Source organism: Astyanax mexicanus, chromosome 11 (assembly GCF_023375975.1).
Source record: "Astyanax mexicanus isolate ESR-SI-001 chromosome 11, AstMex3_surface, whole genome shotgun sequence".
Taxonomy (NCBI): domain Eukaryota; kingdom Metazoa; phylum Chordata; class Actinopteri; order Characiformes; family Acestrorhamphidae; genus Astyanax; species Astyanax mexicanus.
Genome location: NC_064418.1, coordinates 39,700,666 through 39,719,247, shown reverse-complemented (window position 1 = coordinate 39,719,247; position 18,582 = coordinate 39,700,666). Strand labels below are relative to the sequence as shown.

At 39.5% G+C, this 18,582-nt stretch overlaps 1 protein-coding gene across 11 annotated transcripts in view; it reads left to right on the top strand.

Moving 5' to 3' along the window:
- The window catches only part of tns1b (tensin 1b), a 358,347-nt gene extending 345,896 nt beyond the window's left edge, over positions 1–12,451 (top strand). For 9 of the 11 annotated variants that reach the window (XM_049484879.1, XM_022680177.2, XM_049484880.1 and 6 more), the window contains 7 exons: positions 640–717; positions 2,510–2,581; positions 3,113–3,139; positions 3,691–3,859; positions 4,807–4,875; positions 5,237–5,266; positions 7,723–12,451. In XM_049484879.1, coding sequence (XP_049340836.1) covers positions 640–717; positions 2,510–2,581; positions 3,113–3,139; positions 3,691–3,859; positions 4,807–4,875; positions 5,237–5,266; positions 7,723–7,864 — 587 coding nt within the window. In that variant the 3' untranslated portion in view covers positions 7,865–12,451. The remainder of the gene's footprint in view (positions 1–639; positions 718–2,509; positions 2,582–3,112; positions 3,140–3,690; positions 3,860–4,806; positions 4,876–5,236; positions 5,267–7,722) is intronic. The other 2 variants (XM_049484878.1, XM_049484886.1) reach the window with 1 other exon arrangement.
- Positions 12,452–18,582: the final 6,131 nt, after the last annotated feature.

Genomic DNA, 18,582 nt, shown 5'->3' with positions numbered 1-18,582 from the left:
TCACACTCAAACATTTCTATAACAAACATGCTTTTTCGGTTCTTCTTTTGTCTATTTCTATTTGATTCTATTATTTTTACATGCATGTACAAATCTGCAGAAAATGTGGATATGTGCATGAGAAAAGGACGTCTGACAAATAAAATGTGAACAAAAAATTAAAATAAATTAAATCTTATACTTAACCCTAAAGACTTAACCCATCCCATGTCCTATCTCTCTTTAACCTTTCTCCCACTGCAGTGTGTTCTGTTCAGTGCACTGGTACACTGTTGAGTAATAAGAAATGCTGTAGCTCCCCCTAGAGCTGAGCTGTGTTATCCACACACACAGAGCCAGATCTGTTAGGAGGATGCTCGCACAAGCCTTGTGAACTTTCACCCATGTGCTGTCACTCGAGCCTTGTTAGTGAGGAGGCTCCGCAGGCGGCTGGTGCTATCAACAGATTCCATCTGAGTCTAACAAGCTTGGATTGATACGGTTTGAATGATGTATTACATGGCAGGACTTCAATGCATGACCTCATTAGGAAGTTTGTCATGTAAAGCATGCCCTTCTCTGATTTCTGCTCTCGTAAATCTAAGTCCAATCTCTGTCTCTCCCTCTCTCTCTCTCTCTCTCTCTCTTTCTCTCCACTAGGTTGCCTTTCTGCATTAGTCTACCAGCACTCCATTACTCCACTGGCTCTACCATGCAAACTGGTCATTCCCACAAAAGGTAAGATATACACTGCAGTGAGCTATGTGCTCATGTTTGAGTTGGAGGTTGGGGAGTGTATGTGTGTATATATGTGTGTATATGTGCCCGTATGTGTACATGAGGCCTTTTCAAACATGACCCCACGCTGGCCAGCCTGTCACAGTGATTTATGGCCTCGTCACTGGTGTGAACGCTTCCTAAAGCGAGTGCAGTGTTGGTGCAGCTGGGAGTCTTCCTCAGACAGCTGTGAGGTGTCATGCAGGTGTGAGAGGAGTGAGGAACCGGAGGCTCGTTCCTGCTCTCTCAAACAGTGTGTGACAGGGTGTTAGATCAGTGTGGAGAGCCCCAGCAGAGTGAGAAGACCCTTCAGGAGGGTGTGAGATCATAGCCGGTGCTGCACAAGCAGTAGATTCTCTGCTCCTTTTCTATAGTTTTTGTCATTCATGGTGAGGCAATGTGTTCAAACTTTCAGTGATGCACAGTGGGCCCTATTTTAAAGATCTATAGGCGAGCCATTAACCATGCACCTGTTAGCTTGATTTAGGGCGTGTCAGCGTGTCTTTGCTGTCGTAATGACAAGAAAAGTACACCTTTAAAAGTATGCATGTAGAAATTCTCTTAATTAATCATGAGTGTGTTTTGGGTGTACCATGAAATAAACCAATCAGCATCTCCCAGGTGCACTCTCACTTTGGCAAATTGATATTTAAAAGGCGCAACGCTTCTGTGCTTCTCAGCAGAAAAAAAAATGACCTGCTCGTTTATGCTGTGAAGTGCACAAGCATGTAATTTACAGGAACAGCAATGTTATTTTACAGTATTTTATATTCTGTTTATTGTTGACGTAAAAAAGTTGAGTCAGTGTTCTGATGCATGTCCTTGTGTGTGTAACGAGTTGGGGTGTACAGTACTGTGCCAAATTACGCTAATCCATTTATCTCAGCAATATGAGTGTTTTTAACCTGAAAAAAGCACCACATATGATTTGAACAGATGCAAATAAACATACATACAGTAAAACATTACAAGGAAAGTATGTTACATCCTGTGAGCCAAGCTGAAGAACAAAGTGTAGTTGCAGATGTTCAGTTATGTCAGCAGCTCACCTTATTTACCAAATTTACCAATTTACCAAACTAGTTGTTGAGAACTGATGAGAACTAGAAATACAATTCCTGTTTGTATTTATTGTAATGCTAGTGTTTTACTAAGCTAATAAACCCTTTTTTTACTGAAATTCCCCCAGGTACCTAAAACTTATGCACAGTACTGTATGTGCGCAGAGAGCATTGCCAAGATAGCAATGAATGAATGAATTTGATGATGGACTAGACAATGGTATATGTTTGAATCAGTCAGTGGCATACCTGCGTTTTACGTTGCCAAGAAAGCAATACAACAGACATTTACCTGAAAACGCCTCCCTTCCACCACCAAACCCTTCTTGTGAGTGAGACTAAACACTGGCTAGTGTGCTCATAACAAGCTGATGTGAATGATCAGAGTTGGGAATTATTGAGGTTGGAGTTGGATATTTCATTTGACATTATTTGATCTACACTGTTCTGTGGGATATGTGATAGAAGGCATTACCACCCACTGTGGACAGTGCAGTAGGCGATAATAATCATGCCTGGCAGACAAGCGACTCTGTAATCAGAAATCACGTTACAAGATCATATTAAAAGACAAATCACAAAAATAGGATGTCATGTCTGGCTGTATTATCTGATGATCATGTGACCAGTTCTTCAGTAGAGTGAATTCAGGTTATGTCAGTCTCATTATGTCTTCTGATATGTCTTTGCAGATCCCCATGAAGAGGTCCCAGAGGTTGCCACACCAGTCAACCCAGCTACTGAGCTGCTGAAGCAGGGTGCAGGTAAACAGACCCTAATGTAGTTCATGCTGATAGATTTTTTTTTTTTTAAGCATATTTCTTCCTGTATCATCCATACATTTCTTTTTTTTTCTTTTGTCATTTGCTCAGTTGATCAGAAACTGCTCAGTCATTTATGTGGTAAAACTGATGTATATAGTTAGAAGAATGAAAGAATTCAGATGATTGAAACTAGTGTTTCTCAAGCCATTTCTTGGGGCCTGTTATCCCAAATTCCAGCCCACTAGGTTTGAACAAATTAGGGGTAATGTATAATATAAAATGATTGGCCTCAAATACTTGGTTCAGAAACATTTAATAGAGAACAGATTACTTTTGCCAAAAAAACGCTCATTTTTATATCCAGAAGTTGACCATATTATTACACTGTACATTACTTTTTTATGGTATTGTCTCTTTCTAAATTGGGAAATTGGCTTATTTGGTCTATTGGTTACTTTTTGTTCTATTATCACATCACTAAAGCGTTGCCATGTTCTCCTTCACTGTGCGGTCACCCCTGTGTGACTATAGGGCAGAAGAGTCCGGTTGATGCCCATGGTAAACTCAGTGCTACTTCATTTTTCTATTTTTTGTGTTTTTCTGTTTTTTTTTTTGACTGATGCATCCTGAACAGATAGACACTTTTGTGTCCCGAGACTGTGCATGAGAGTGTATATGTACTGTATCTATATCTGTTTGTCCACTAAAACCACACGGCTGCTCTTTAATATACTGTCATTTTTGTAATGCTGGTTTTATGAAGCTGTTCTATGAATCCTCTTCAGACTGATGCTGGACAGCATGTTTTTTTTATTTATATAAATGAGTGATGTTGGATTGCATTGCATGACTATTCAAGAAAGCAGGCATACTGTAAAAAATAACTATGGAATATGATGCAAAAAAATACTAACAGACTGGACCTGTGTTGAATGTGAAATGTGTAAAAAATAAAAAGCTGATTTATTCTAAATATACACTTCTTCTAGTTAAATATGGCCATAATATACTGAATATAATATTAACAATTGGATTAAAGCTCTCTAATAGAAAATGTGTTATTTAAAATAGTTCTTAACCCATCACTCTGTGTATGTTCTCATTTCCAGCGTGTAACGTGCTGTACATAAACTCAGTGGATATGGAGTCTCTGACCGGGCCACAGGCCGTCGCCAAAGCCATTTCAGAAACCATGGCAGCCAGTCCCATGCCCACGGCAACCACCGTTCACTTTAAGGTGTCGTCACAGGGCATCACCTTAACGGACAACCAGAGAAAGTGGGTGGATCTCAAAATACATACAATAGAAAATACTAACACAACTACAGTATAAGAAATATAACATGATTATTGATGCTTTTATTGTGTACAGAATTATCATTTGATATAGATCTTAAATTGTAGGATTTTATTTACATCCTATTCTAATGTCCTATCTACTGATCGTTAGAAATATTTTACAGGAAATTTTAGTTTAGTTTAATACATTTACAGTGTCGAAAAAAAAGTATTCGCCCCTTACAGATTTATTTATTTATTTTACTCATCCTTACATTTTTCAGATTATCAAACAAACTTTAATATCAGACAAAGATAACCTAAGTAAATACAAAAAACTTGATGATTTCCTAAGAGACAATTGCTATCTATCTATCTGTCTGTCTGTCTGTCTGTCTGGAAAAGGTTACAAAGTAATTTTTAAAGCTTTGGAGCTCCAGCGAGACACAGTGTGAGCTATTATTCACAAATAGAGAACTCATAGAACACTAGAGAACATTCCCAGCAGTGTCTTACCTTTTAAACTACTTCAAAAGTGCATGGACAACTCATCCAGGAGGTCACATTAGAACCCAGAACAACATGAAAGACTTGTTGCTGCCAAGGGAGTTGCTGCACAACTAAGTTAGTTGGTTAAAGGGTCAAATACTTTTTCACATAGGGCCAGGTTGGTTTAGATTTTCTTTTCTCCTAATAAATGATATTATTTATTTACATTATCATTTAAAACTGTTTTTTGAATTTACTCAGGTTATCTGTCTGATATTAAATGTGTTTTTTAATCTACCAAACAAATCTGTACTTTACCTGCAACCAGACTGATATATATAGTACATTGATTTACTCAATGTTGTATTTGAGATATCATAATTAACTAACATATTAAGTAATATTTCATTGTATTCAGTCTAGTCTTGCCTAACAAATAATATATTCTAACCCAACAGGCTTTTCTTCCGACGTCACTACCCAATCAGCACAGTCACGTTCTGTGATCTTGATCCACAGGAAAGAAAGTAAGTAAGAACTGCACATATAAAACACAGTTTTAACACTGATTTATCTGATAAATACATAGAACTTCTCAGCTTGACCATTTGTATCTCTTTCAAAGACCAGGGTTTAAATTTTCCACTGTTTTCCGCTGTTGTTAAGTCAGATAAAAACAATTGTGAATGCTACAGTATCCTTTGCCTAATGAAAAAGCATAAAAGCTATTTTGTGTAGGTACTATGTCACGGGAATGCATTAATAGCATCATTATGCAGCTTTAAACATTATATACCACTTATATATCACATCAACAACTGCTATAGCTGTGTAAATATACTTTAAAGCAACTTTGGCATGACCGTGTCTGTTTTAATGTGTTCATAGGTGGAATAAAGCAGAGGGTGGCACTGCAAAGTAAGTACCAAACGAGGGCGATTTATAAGGATTATTCCAGTCATCCTTTATGATCTGTACTATGCTCTTATGGGTATTTAAAATCAGTGTCTTAGAAAATGTGAATATTATATAAAACCAATTGGTGGTACTTTTGGCAGTGTGGGCAGTGTGCCAAGTCCTGCTGGAAAATGAAATCTGCATCTCCATAAAAGTTGTCGGCAGAAGGATGCAGGAAGTACTGTAAGAATTAATGGGAAAACACTGCACTGTTGACTTGACTTGATAATATAACACAGTGGACCAGCACTTCATGCTTCCCTCTGCTGACAACTTTTATGGAGATGCAGATTTCATTTTCCAGCAGGACTTTGCACACTGCCCACACTGACAAAAGTACCAATTAGTCTTATATAAAATTGTATTTTTTTTTATTACATTCTTTTTATGCACTAGTAATGTGATCACTTTACCTGTAATCATCTCCCTGTCACAACCATGCCATATACCCTTACACACACATACACACACACACAGTTTATACCCTGCTCAGCTCTCTGTCTTAAAGCCTGGCAGCTCTTGGGGAGCTGAAGCATGTGAGTGCTCTCATGGCTCCTCTGGGCTGTGTATTAAAGAGATGAGTCTGTAAAAGGCCACTCATAAAAGCGCCGCAGAGCTGATGTACCTTGCAGATAGCTGAGGCAGGAAGAGCAGATTAATAAAGCAGGAGAAGGATGAAAGCACATGATGGCAGGGCTAAAGCCGGCTATGCTGAGGCATGATGCCCTGTGGTTTATGGGCTAAAGAGAGAGAAAGAGCAGAGAACACTAAAGTATTATGAAGCTGTACTAATTATAGCACCAAATTAAAGATGTGCAGATGAAGAAGGGGTAGAGCTAGGGCTTTTAAATACTCCATAGTTGTAAAATTGTAAACATTACTGCAATAAAAAAATAAATAAAGAAGTTTAATCTCTCTAGTCACTGTCAGAACTGTGTAATCAAGAAATCACTTAGACAGAACCTGTCTGTCAACATGACAACATGAAGCAGGATAAAAGATCTCAAAAGCAGCACATTAATTGCAAATCTAAATAAATTCAAAAACAGATAAGAAAAAAGAAATTAACATCTATCAGTCTGGGAATGGTTACAAAGTAATCTCCAAAACTTTGGGACACCAGTGAGATACAGTGAGTGCTATTATTCACAAATGAAGATATCATGGAACACTGGTGAACCTTCCTACCTAAATTACTCCAAAAGTGCAGGGACAACTCATCCAGGAGGTCACAAAAGAACCCAGAACAACATGAAAAGACTTTGCTGCCAAAGGAGGCACAACCAAGGTATTAAGTTTAGGGGGCGAATTAAAAAAGTGTTTGTTAATCTGAAAAATGTAAGTCTGATAAAACAGCAAAAACCAAACTGCAGTTTGTCTCTTAAGCTATTTCATGGTGGTTTTTAGAAATAGTCTGGATCAATATGCTTGTTTTGAAGCCAGTTTTTAGTCAGAAGTCAACAATCTCTTGCCTTAAGCACCAGTTTGCCTGTTGTGTGACCTGTCTGAGAGCTGTGCATTGTGGTTAGAACTAATTAAATTCAGTGTATTCATGGATGCAGCTGCTAGAGCCTCAAGTGTCTCTAGAACTCCAGATTTGAAGTGGTGGTTGACCAGCTGTGTGACTGTGAACCAGTAGGTTACACACAGTGCAAACAAAGAGCTCATTATAGAGCTAATATAAGCCTAACATTAGCTTCTTTAACTTTTATTTAATGATTATTACCCTTAAAATACCCTTTATTATTCTAGCTATTTTATTTATCTGGGGTGAAAAAAAAAAAAAAAAAAAAAAACCTCTACCAACCCTTTATCACTTTGTGTAAAAATCTAAATCTAAAAGACAAAATACAAATGTAAAAAAAAATTAAACTAAATAATAGTCAATAACAATAGCATGCTGATCTTGCTAATTAGGTTTGACTGTAACTACGAAAAGACATGTTCGTGTGTATACAGTCCAATATACTCACCTCTGAACGGCAAAAGGGCTAGTGCTACGGTTAGCAGCTAATGCTAATGCTGCTGCACCTAGCCTTAGTGCTGGAGAAACTTCACTAAAACTCACCCTTTTAACACTGTAATAAATCAGAGTGGCTTTACTGCTCCTTAATAGCTGACTGCTAGAATTCAGGTAAATTTTTTAGGAAAATGTACAAGTTTAAAGTGCGTCTTATAGTCCGAAAAATACGATACGTCTACCATGGACAAATCCACCCCAAGTAATCCACATGTATTGAGTAATTTAATTGTTGTTTACTTCCTCTATGGATAAAAACTGAAAAAAGCCATACTATTAAAAGACGCAGTGACCTCTAGTGGATTTATTCAGCCAAACATATGTGTTCTGATTGGTAGAGATTTTTTTCTGTTTAAATCAAAATGTTCTAAAGCTGTTTTCTCTTCTTCCATCACAGGTTTTTTGGTTTTGTGGCCAGAAAGCAGGGAAGCACAACAGATAACGTCAGTCACCTGTTCGCCGAGATGGACCCTGACCAACCCGCCACTGCCATCGTCAACTTCGTCTCCAAAGTGATGATCGGCTCCCAGAAACGATGAGCCGCTCTTGGTTCACCCTAACCTCCACCTTCCCAATCCAAACCCCCCTGGAGGACTGACTGCTTTCCCTTCCTTACTGTTCTGAAGCATTCTGTATTCTTTCATTTCTCTGCGTGAGTGTGTGTGTGTGTGCGTATGTGTTAACATTCAGCCAAGTGGTGGAATGCTTGCACGCTTGCGTGTGTGTGTGTGTCATTTGGCGTGTTCAGATGGTTTATTAGGGAGTTGAGCTCAGATGGGGACAGAGGAAGTGCTGTGAAGAGGAGGAGTGGTGTGGTGAAGAGGAGAGAGAGGGATGATATTCATCTCTGCGCAGGGTTAACTTCAGATGAGAGGGACTGACGTCAGTGAGAGTGTGGTTTTTTTTTTGTGGGTTTTTTTTTTAGCAAAAAAAAAAAAAAAGGAAAAGAAAAAGTTCAAAAAGAGGGATGATGCTGAGGATGAGACTGATATCAGGCTTATGGATTGATATACCAAAGATCAGACAGACAGCTGTTAGAATATATTTGTATAAAAATTATTTGAAGGTCATTTTGTTTGTTTCTCTGTAAAATAAGACTGCTTGTTCAGAGAATGTTAAAAATTCTCTATACTTAAACATTGATATATATATTTTTTTTTCTCTGGAAATGGCATCTATATTTTCTTGCTATAAGTACTTAAGAACATTTTGCATGTTATCATGTGTGTCCAGGCATGTGCTGCGTAGCATTTTTCACTATAGTTATAATGAAACACTATAGCTATAACAGCTCACATTATACAATATACAGACCAAACCTTTCACTGGCTAAAACTATGCAGGCCAGATTCCACCGTTTGCTCTGTTCTTTTTGTTTGTTTTGCTTCTTGGAGAAGTTTGTGAGGTCCTGTCCCTTCAGTCTTTAAGTATGTACTGTCCAGATAAGCATGTGGTGGACTGCAGATTGGTCTTTACAATGTTAGTAGTGCACTGAATTTACTACTTAACCAATATTATGTACCTTATAACAGGAACTTTAAAATAATCTGTGATTGCCACTCCAGGCTAGAACTGTAACTTTGGTGAAGTTGCTCAAAACCTCTCATGAGAACATTTTTACACTTCTTAACCCAATATAAGTTTCAATATTAGTTTCAAATTCTGTATCTCTTAGCTTGTCAACAAATGCATGTGTACAGCTGTCTATGAGTAGGAGCTCATATCATGATTTGTATTCACTTCAGTTGAGTAAAAGTTATATAAAATTATAGCCATATTTTACAGACTATATAAGGCGCACTGTCAGTGAATGTCTATTGTCTGGTCTATTTTCATACATAAAATGCACCAGATTATAAGGCGCATTTTAAGGGACAATAGTAAGGAACAAAGTTGACGCTGTGTTTCCTTGTAACGAGCGCTGGATGTTAATCTACACAGATTTCTCTCCTCAAAACTGTTTAGTTGCGTTTAGCGGCTAATGCTAATGCTGCTCCAGCCTTAGTGCTGGAGAAACTTTAGCTGGAGTGGCTTTACTGCTCTTTACAAACTGACTGGTAGAATTCAAACATGAGGTGCACCAGATTAAAGATTGATTTTTTTGGAAAAAGAAAGAATCTAAAGTTTGCCTTATAGTGCGAAAATTACGGTAAACTTCTCCAAATGCAGGGAAGCAGAGAATCGGAATATTCCAATAATATTCTCCAATAATCATGTTGCATTAAATACTGCAAACGAAAGATTACACAAAAAATGTGTAGGATGTAGATTATATTTTTTTCCTGTGGAAATTGTTAGCATGTGGGCTGCAGCCTCCAGTGGGCCACAGTGGTACTGCTAGGGGGGGTTTCGGCCCCAAAATAAAGTTTGTTCTTATTTTCAGTTTTTGAAATTCAAGATATGACTGATATTACGCAGTTATTTGCAAAAATAACTCATCGTTTTAAAGTCAAGCTCATTGGTCACATGATTGTCAATGCAATCTAATTGATTTGATAGTCTAGTTATTTCAGTTATGTAATATTTGACTAAGGCAATTTAAGCCATTAGAGAGAGAGCAATAATCTATATTGATTGTTGCGCTGTATTTGTTTGTAGTTCTCCAGTAGTTAATTACAATGTTGTATTGGCTACAGATCATTTTATTGTGGATTAAGTGGGCCATGAGTTGCAAAAGTTTGGGAACCCCTGATGAAAACATTTAATTTAAGTACATTCAGTGCACTACTGTTTTTTTTCAGTCCATTTAGACAGGCATAGGAAGACTTTGGATTTAAGTTATCTAGCTAAATAAGCAATCATGCAATTATGCTTTTGTTAAACATGAAACATCCTCCAAATCCTGTCCTGCCTGTAGTCCATGCTGTAGTCCAGCCACAGCTCAGCTTTCTGGAGAGCATCTCTGTGTGTGTACTGCCCTCCTAGGGAATGTGTCTGTCCAGCAGGGAATGTTGTTTTTTTTCTCCTCTCTCGCTGCTCTTTCTGGTCATTAACATGGCCGTCCAGCCTCTGACCTCTGTCCTCCTGTTACTGGCTGTGCCCCTTAGTTTCTAAAGGCTTCCTGTACCAATCAGGGCTGGCCATTCTTCCCCACTGCTATACGCTATACTTACGGTAATTCAGGTCAGAAATATGTGTGTATTATTACACTTGTGTGCAAGCTAGTGTAGCGCAGAGGTTTGGGTTTATATCAGTACATACTGTATTTGTAGGCCTTATTCATTCAAACACAAACACACACACACCCACAAAGAAAAAAACATCCATCATACCCCAAAGTAAGCTAAGTATATATATAAATATATATAAAAAAAAATCAAAAAGTGACTTTACTGAATATATTTATTATTTTGCTACGTTGCCGTATGTATGTTAACACATATACTTGTGCATATATTGTATAGTCTACGGAAGTATACGAAAGTATAACGAAAGCTTTTTAGGGAAAAAAAGAAAAAAAAATAAGACAAAAGAAAAAAAAAATATTTTGGCTAAGATTTAAGAATCGAGAGGTTTTGAGGAGCATTCAGTTATATATGGTGTAAAGTGTATGATGATGTATTTGAAAGCTTGTCAATGTATTTTTTTGGATTTTTTTTTTTATTATTATTATTATATATATTATTATTAACTGCCTTGATTTTTCATGACTTGTACTGTTTCGGGCTTTAAGATCTGACACTGAGCTGACACTGCTTTCTTTTTTTTGGTTGAGAAAAGAATGATCCCAAGCTTGCATCATGTCTGTATTACATGCAACAGGTTGGGAATGGTGTGCAGTAATGATGAACATTTTAAACACGGTAGAATAGTATGTCCTCATTTTACTACTATTAGTAATAGTACCAAACAGTGGAAGACACTAATTAGCTATAATACAGGAGAATATAATGTCTTGTGAAAAAAAGTCCTGCGTTTCCCCTTGAAGAGAAAGAAGAGAATGTTCGTAGTGCCCTCAAGAGGCAAAGTTAGGTATTGCATGCTCATAAAGAATGATAAAGAATTCTCATCACATCAGGTCTACTGTCTACTGAGAGCCTGATGATGATGATTCAGGCAAATACTGCAGTGTTTTAACTGTAATCTTTAATTTGCGAACAGTCGCCACTTCGTTTGATTGGATAAAAAAAAAATAATAATAATAATAAGTGTTTTCTACATTGTGTCCATACTGTCACACCTATACACTTATTATTACAGTATATACTGTATACATTATGAGCGTTACCACAGAGGTGTTGAAATGTATTAAGAGCAAAAATCAAACTGTCCTTTTTTTGTTGTCTGTACATACTTTCTTTTGTTGCCAAAGATTTTATTTTACATCGATTTTTCTATGCTATACGTTGTTTGAGTATTGTACGTTGATCACTCCGCTTAGATGATCAGTGTTGATCAGTGTGCCGAAGGATGGCCCGTTGTCTTTTTTGTGTCTTTGGTGAGGAGTGCGGACACTGGCTCTGGTGTGTGAACTTGTGTGAACTTGTATAGGGCTGCTCCTTTTCCCCGTTTAGCCTTAAAAGAGTTACTAAGGTTTACTCTACTAAGGTTTCAAAGCACTTAACTTTCAAGAGCTGCGAGAATAGCAGAAGCAAAAAATAAATAAATGTATCAAATGTCTCACAATGTCTTTCTTCAGTATTGAAAACCATTAAAAAACATTAGAAAGCTCAGTCTGCTGCTCAGTTTAATGTTAATGCATCGCTTTCCTCATACGACACGTCACTCGGCCTGTACACGTAGATCAGCTCACGTCTTTATTTATTCTATAACTCGCCAGCAGGAATATTGTTACATCAGTGGTGGTATTTTATATATATATATATATATATATATATATATATATATATATATATATATATATATCAAATTCCCTCTACGAGTCCCTCTACCCTAACACAGCTCTCACCTTTCCGTGTGTAAGTTGACAGTGTTGTTGTGCACACTAATTGACAATAGCTCTTGGCCTAGAATGTGTGAATGTGCTACTATTGCTGTACAGATCCATGTGTTATTTGCTTTATAAATGTATGGCTTCTTTGTTTTTGTTTCATTTTATTTTTTTTTTAAGTACATATTACAGAGCAATCCAAATCAGATACATTAAAGTACACTGTTCTCTGAAAGCCTTGTTTCTTTGTATTCTTTCACACTTCCATCTTTAATCAAATACACATAAATACACTTCCAACAGCTGTTACAATATGAAACATATTAAAATATTAATACAGGTCTCGTGGTCAGAATATAATCAATGATAATGATAATGATATACTACGCAACCCATTTGGTAGGTATTGGTCATCCACTATGAGTGAAAATTCCTTCTATGATGGAGGAATGTTGCCATATTTGTTTTTACTATAAGGCAAACATAAATTACTTTAATGTAATACAGTGTGCCTTATGTAAAAATTCTTCCAGTCAGGTATTAAGGAGCAGTAAATCAACTCTGCTGAAGTACAGCATTATACAGGAGTTTTAGTGAAGTTTCCCCAGCACTGAAGCTGAGTGCAGATGCATTAGCATTAGCCGCTAACCACAGCGCTAGCTCTTTTACAGTTCAGAGTTTGTGAGTATATCAGACTGTAGTTTGCGTGTTTACCATGGTAAAACAAAGTACATGGGACAAACCGCTAGCTGACAATGCTCTGACTTATCAGAACAGGCTAAGTGCTGCTAACCGCAGCTAGCTAGCGCTGCTAATCAGGGCTGGCTAAGCATTTGCTAACTGGGGCTGGCTAAGCGCTCTGCCTTGTGCAAAATACTGGAAATCTAAGCTTACTGTAAATAAACGGAAGCACTTTACTTACCCAAATAAACAGTTTTTAGTGGAGAAATCTGTGTAGATTAAAATCAAGCTCTCATTTGACTTTAAAATAAAATGTTTAGTTTAAGGATTACAGTTTTGTTACACCCTTGTTCACTTCAAGTATGCATTCTTACTAGTGTTGCTTAAAATGTCTTATAATTTGGTGTGCCTTATAGTCTGTGGAAATACAGTAAATACCTGCACAACTTCACCCAAACTTATTACTAACTAATTAATATCGCTTTGCCATGAGATTGCTGTTCAGACTTTAACCTCACTCACAAGATAAAACCTCACAATTTATACAGGTGTGGGTAAATTCAGACCATAGCCTGAGGTGATCAATTCATGATCAGTTTACATGCTCTTCTGTGACATGTCAGTGTGATATCATAATGTTAAATAGCATTAAAAACAAACAAAGGATAATGTTCTATATAATAAGCTTTTGTAGGATAGAACTTTTTTTACCCTTTTTTAATAAATATGGAATCATTAGTACCTGGAGTGCTGTGTAAAAAGTTGCTGTAATAAAACTCTGCTAGGAATTACACTAATTAAATAAATATAATAATATATAAAAAATATAAAAAAATAAATATATTATGATGTCCAGAATCTAATGACGGAAGCTGAGGAGTTTGCTTCTGTCCTGATTAGATCCTGCAACATCCTGGAGTCTATTCAAGTGTGTAGTAGAACTACTAGGGGACGGGTGGCTAAATAATCAGCTGATTGTGCAAACCTGTATCTTATTAAAGTATTAAAAAAATAAAACAATCAAGTTCTTAATCAAGGCCCTCCGTCTAAATTATTCCTGTGACAAATACATCACAATAAAAAAATAAAATAAAAATATATGAACAAACCAGACCCAACCTGGCCCAAGGACATTCACTAGACAGAGTGTCCACAAACATTAGGACATATAGTGTAATGCTTGTAGTGTATATTAATGCTCGACAACCCACTTTTCAGTCTGCTGTAATATCTCTAAACAAGACACCAGGAAACGCTGGTCTACAACAATGACTTTCTAAACTTTACAGGATGAAGGTTAGCTGTTTTTCACAGCGTAAGTAAAAAACCCTAATAAACACCCAGTCCATTCAGTTGCACTAACAGTATATGTCCACTTGGTGTCAGCGTTCATCTTTCAGACTGAGAGACATCCCTCTGACTGAGAGACATGTTTGGGCTTCAGGGAAGATGAAGGCCATGCTAAGGTTATCTACCGTTTACAGCAAAGACCTTGTTTTATTGATGCTGGTCGTGAGACAGATAAGGCGTCAGAAGAATTTCAGGCGCTCTCTGTTGATATAAGTCCCCCTTCGCTGAGCTCACTGATGTGTGACTCAAAGAGTCATCCGCCTCCAACACCCAAACAGTGGAGCCGGTCTAGTCCCATAGTTTACACACACTGTATCGCTCCAGGAAAACATCCCTGTTTGACGTTCCGGACAATGGAAAAATACAACACAGCTAGTGATGCTGAGGGGGTGTGTGGGCTGCCTCTTTTGTAGATTAACATTTTTCTCGTAAATATCATTGTGACTCTGGAAAATGGCAATTTGCTCTCAGCAGGGGGTCCGAATGACAAGATGGGCAGAATTAGGGAGTCAGTTTGAGGCTGAGGAGGGGGATAACCCTCTAATCCAAGCAGGCTTTGAGTAGCAGGGAAGAAAATCTGAAAATCAATATTTCGTCTGGTTGCCGAGAGGAATAATCTTTCACGAGAACAGGTGTCCCGTCACCCGGCAAAGCCTCTTGTCCTTGCATCACACACCAACATGGCTGCTTTTAGAGAGAAACCCACTTGCAGGCCGAGGGCCAAAAGGGGCTACAGTAAAGAACTGCATTCCACTGAAGTACTTTGGCTTCTGATTGATGACAGAAGCCGAGTGTATTTCCATATGAGCTCCAACAGACGGAAGCAGCTTGACAATCGGCAGCCGTGGAGAGAACTCTCGATGAGAGATGCTTCCCATGATGGTAAAGTCATGTATAATTATATTGGATTGTTTTACTGTGACAGTGGCATGGTAACAGGTAAATATGACCCAAATGCTCTTCGTTTTCTCCCGTTCAATGCTCCAGAGGCCGAAGCTCCACTGACTCTTCCTCCAGCTACAAGCTTTCGGATGTTATTGCAAAGTTTCGCCTGCGTGCTTGCCCTTCGTTTTTCACTCGTTAGGATGTTATTTTTTCTCCTTTCTCACTTCCTTCCACAAATAAGACCAGCAACTTTCTTCAGCAGCATAACACTGTGACGGGCAAAATCCCCAAAATTGATGTCAGTTTCCCGGTAAAAGACTGCTCTAAATGTGTTTATGGCTGCATGTCAGCAAGAGGCGTCCAGGGATCTGCATTTGGCTCACTCGTTGGCAGAGCGTGCCCAGTTCAGAGAAGGGCTGCAGTAGCTTTCAGGCTTTCGCTGTGATTCACTTTGAATGGGCATACACTTGAATGCTTCCTTTTAAAGGCCTGGCCTTGGTATCGGCACTTGCCCCGATCTTGTAACTATCCCAGGTGCCCTTATTAACAGTGGTCGGAGTGCATGGAGCTCTCTGAAGGCCTCTCATTTGGAGAGAGAGCTTAGGCTACCCCCATCTCCCTGATCCATGCTTTTCTCTTCTGCAGGCAGGTCAAGTACGCTCTAGTATAAATAGCCTGCAAACCAGGGGTCAGGGGTCAGGGCCAAGCTGTGCCTTGGGGGGAGAGATTGAGTATAGAAGCCCAGGAGGGATCAGGTGTCTCCTCCTTATGGAACAGGAGGGGAACTGGGAACACCTGAGTGATTTGCAAGGGGGTGGGAATACTCTAGATGGAGAAAACACACCCGTCACGCTGCCTTCCCCCTTGGAGAATTCACTAAAAGGGGCAACCATCCGGCTCCATTTTCCCTAAACAGGTCAGGTGCTTTTCCAGTTTCGGTTTACAAGCTGCTCTGCTGAGGCTGTTAGTCTAGGCCACGCTCATCAGCCTCACATCCCAACACAAAACACTTAACCTACTGTGTGAGGCCTAGTGCGAGCGAGTCTTTTAGGAGCTAGCACTCTCTCCCGGGGCTTTGTCGCTTTGGCGGACGCGAGGAGAGGAGGCCTCTTGTGTTAAGCACTAATTGCCTCTGGGCTCTCAGCATGCCGTAGCAGATGGCTGAATGGTCAGCTCGGGTCAGGAAAGGTCAGAGCTGTTTGTGGTTGTTGTGACACGGCTGATGCTTTGCAGCATGCAGGTGGATGGCTGGGTTGTGACCTTTGACCACTTCTCACCTTCCCCCAATGGCTTTCTAGAAGAATGCTCCGGTTTCGAGATGAAAATGACCGGTCCAAAAATACTTTCTGTATCATTGTTAGAGATAAGAGATGTTCACTATCGTGCACACCCGGCACAGAGGTAAAAATGAAAGAGCCTGCAGGTCACTTCGCTTGTAACAGGACTCTTGACCTGTCCTGAGTTCCACATGCAGGCAGAGCTTTGAATCCCTTTGCCCTAAGGGCCACAGTGTAAACATCTAGGCCTAGTACAGTAAACAAGCCCAAGTGCTTGTGAAACCACATGAGTCTCTTGTCAATCATAGCTTGGAGCAGTTTCACAGGTGTTGGGTGTCCCTTTGGCTGGTGAACGGGACAGGGTTCCTCTTCATAAATCATCATGATAGCTGGCAGGATCAGCTGCCTGTCTTGGTCGATGATGGATTTGTGGTGTAGGGTAATGGATGTTGCATGAAATATTTTGGCCTAGAGTAGTACTCAGAAAAGAAACCACAGATCAGATCGGCGCTGTTCTTGGGTCAGTATCTGGTCTTTGGAGCATTTGACAAAGTTTTGTCCAGGCAGGGGAACATCTGATCCTAGTTCAGTCCTGCTTCTCTGTGATTCTATATGAATAGAAGACCCTGGCAGCCCCCGGTTTATGCATGTGACTGTAACCCACTCCAATAAGAGTCTGGCATTTGAGAAGCGTAGGTGCTCGACATGATATTCCCGCGTTATAAAACTGCAAAGTTTCCATTCGGCCAGCATTAGTAGTGCTCTAAAGTTGCAGTGGGGCATAATGTCAGAACACAGTATACTCTAAGGGTGCCTCGCCACGGCCATGTTTAGCAGCTGTTAATGCCCATTCCTAGATTACACATACCTGCGAGAGATCTCGGAGTAGGATTTCAGATCTGGGATCTGATTCCACTCGTTTGCATTGCAATCTTAATCACAAAAACAGGTTACAGACCGGCACACGCCTCTGAGATGCTGACCGAACACCCAAGCTAAACAGGACAGTCTGTGCTTACAGGGCCCACGTAGCATCCGAATCGGCCACGTATCTCCCCCATCTCCACCTTCTTGTTCCTATTTAGTCCTTACTGGCTCCTCCAACTCTTTCCTTCTCTCTTTCTGCCTTTTTCTTTCTCCCTATCCCTTCCCCGCCCCCTACAGAAAGACCATTCATCCCGCCTGTACCTATCACAACTTTCATCGCCACATTCTTTCCAGCGTGTGTGTCGCCTGGAATGGAACGGGCCACTGACTCTCTCGCTTTTTCACGATGCAGGGAGAGGGTCCTGAGAGGGAACTCCCTTATACCACAACTGACTCTGCGAGCCGAGGTCATTTATTCACTTTCTTCCAGGAAAGGTGCAGATCTAGGATCAGCTTTTACTTGTTATTGTGAGATGCTCACGTGCAGCTGGTCCTAGGTGAATCTGCTTAGAGTCAATTCACAAGACAATTCACAAGACTTAGGACCCTCTCTAATAGCTGTCCAATGCAATTGTATGACACTTTCAACAGATTTTTCATATTTAATGTCTTTTAAAAGGCAGCACAGGGTTAGTCACAGTAAAATGTATGACCAGAACTTTCACCAGTGCTGCTCTCAAAAGGGAAATTTGTTCTAGCATGGATCATGGATCATGTGATGTGGAAGAGAAAAGTGGAAGTCAATAGCGACTTAAATCACCTAAACTGGGAACAGACCTCCCTTCAAGCCACACTATAAATTTGGGCCTTTGTATTCATTCTATTTCTACTTAACCAGCTGTTGCTCAACTCAAACTACAGCAAGAAAAAAATGCTATAAAATAGAATTAAGATTAGGAATAAAACCATATATACATTCAATTGCTTATGCCTGGTCCTGCTGATCCGGGCTGTGCAGGTGTGTCTATATACTGGACATGTCTAATTGAATGTGTGTCTGTGCTGTATGTGTGTAAATCTGAATGTCACTGATATCTCTGGGAAAGCATTCTGACCCTGATCGGATCACTGCTCACAGATGCAACTGCCTCACGGGACGCTAGGATAGAGGGGATTCGCCGTAATTGTAGCAATTACTGTAAACCGGCACACTGGTATTGAGTTCTTCCTCCCTCCAAGCCCACTTCCTTCCCTGTCCGGACCCTCTCCGCGTCCGACTTCCCTGCTGGCTCAGCTGGAAGTGCCA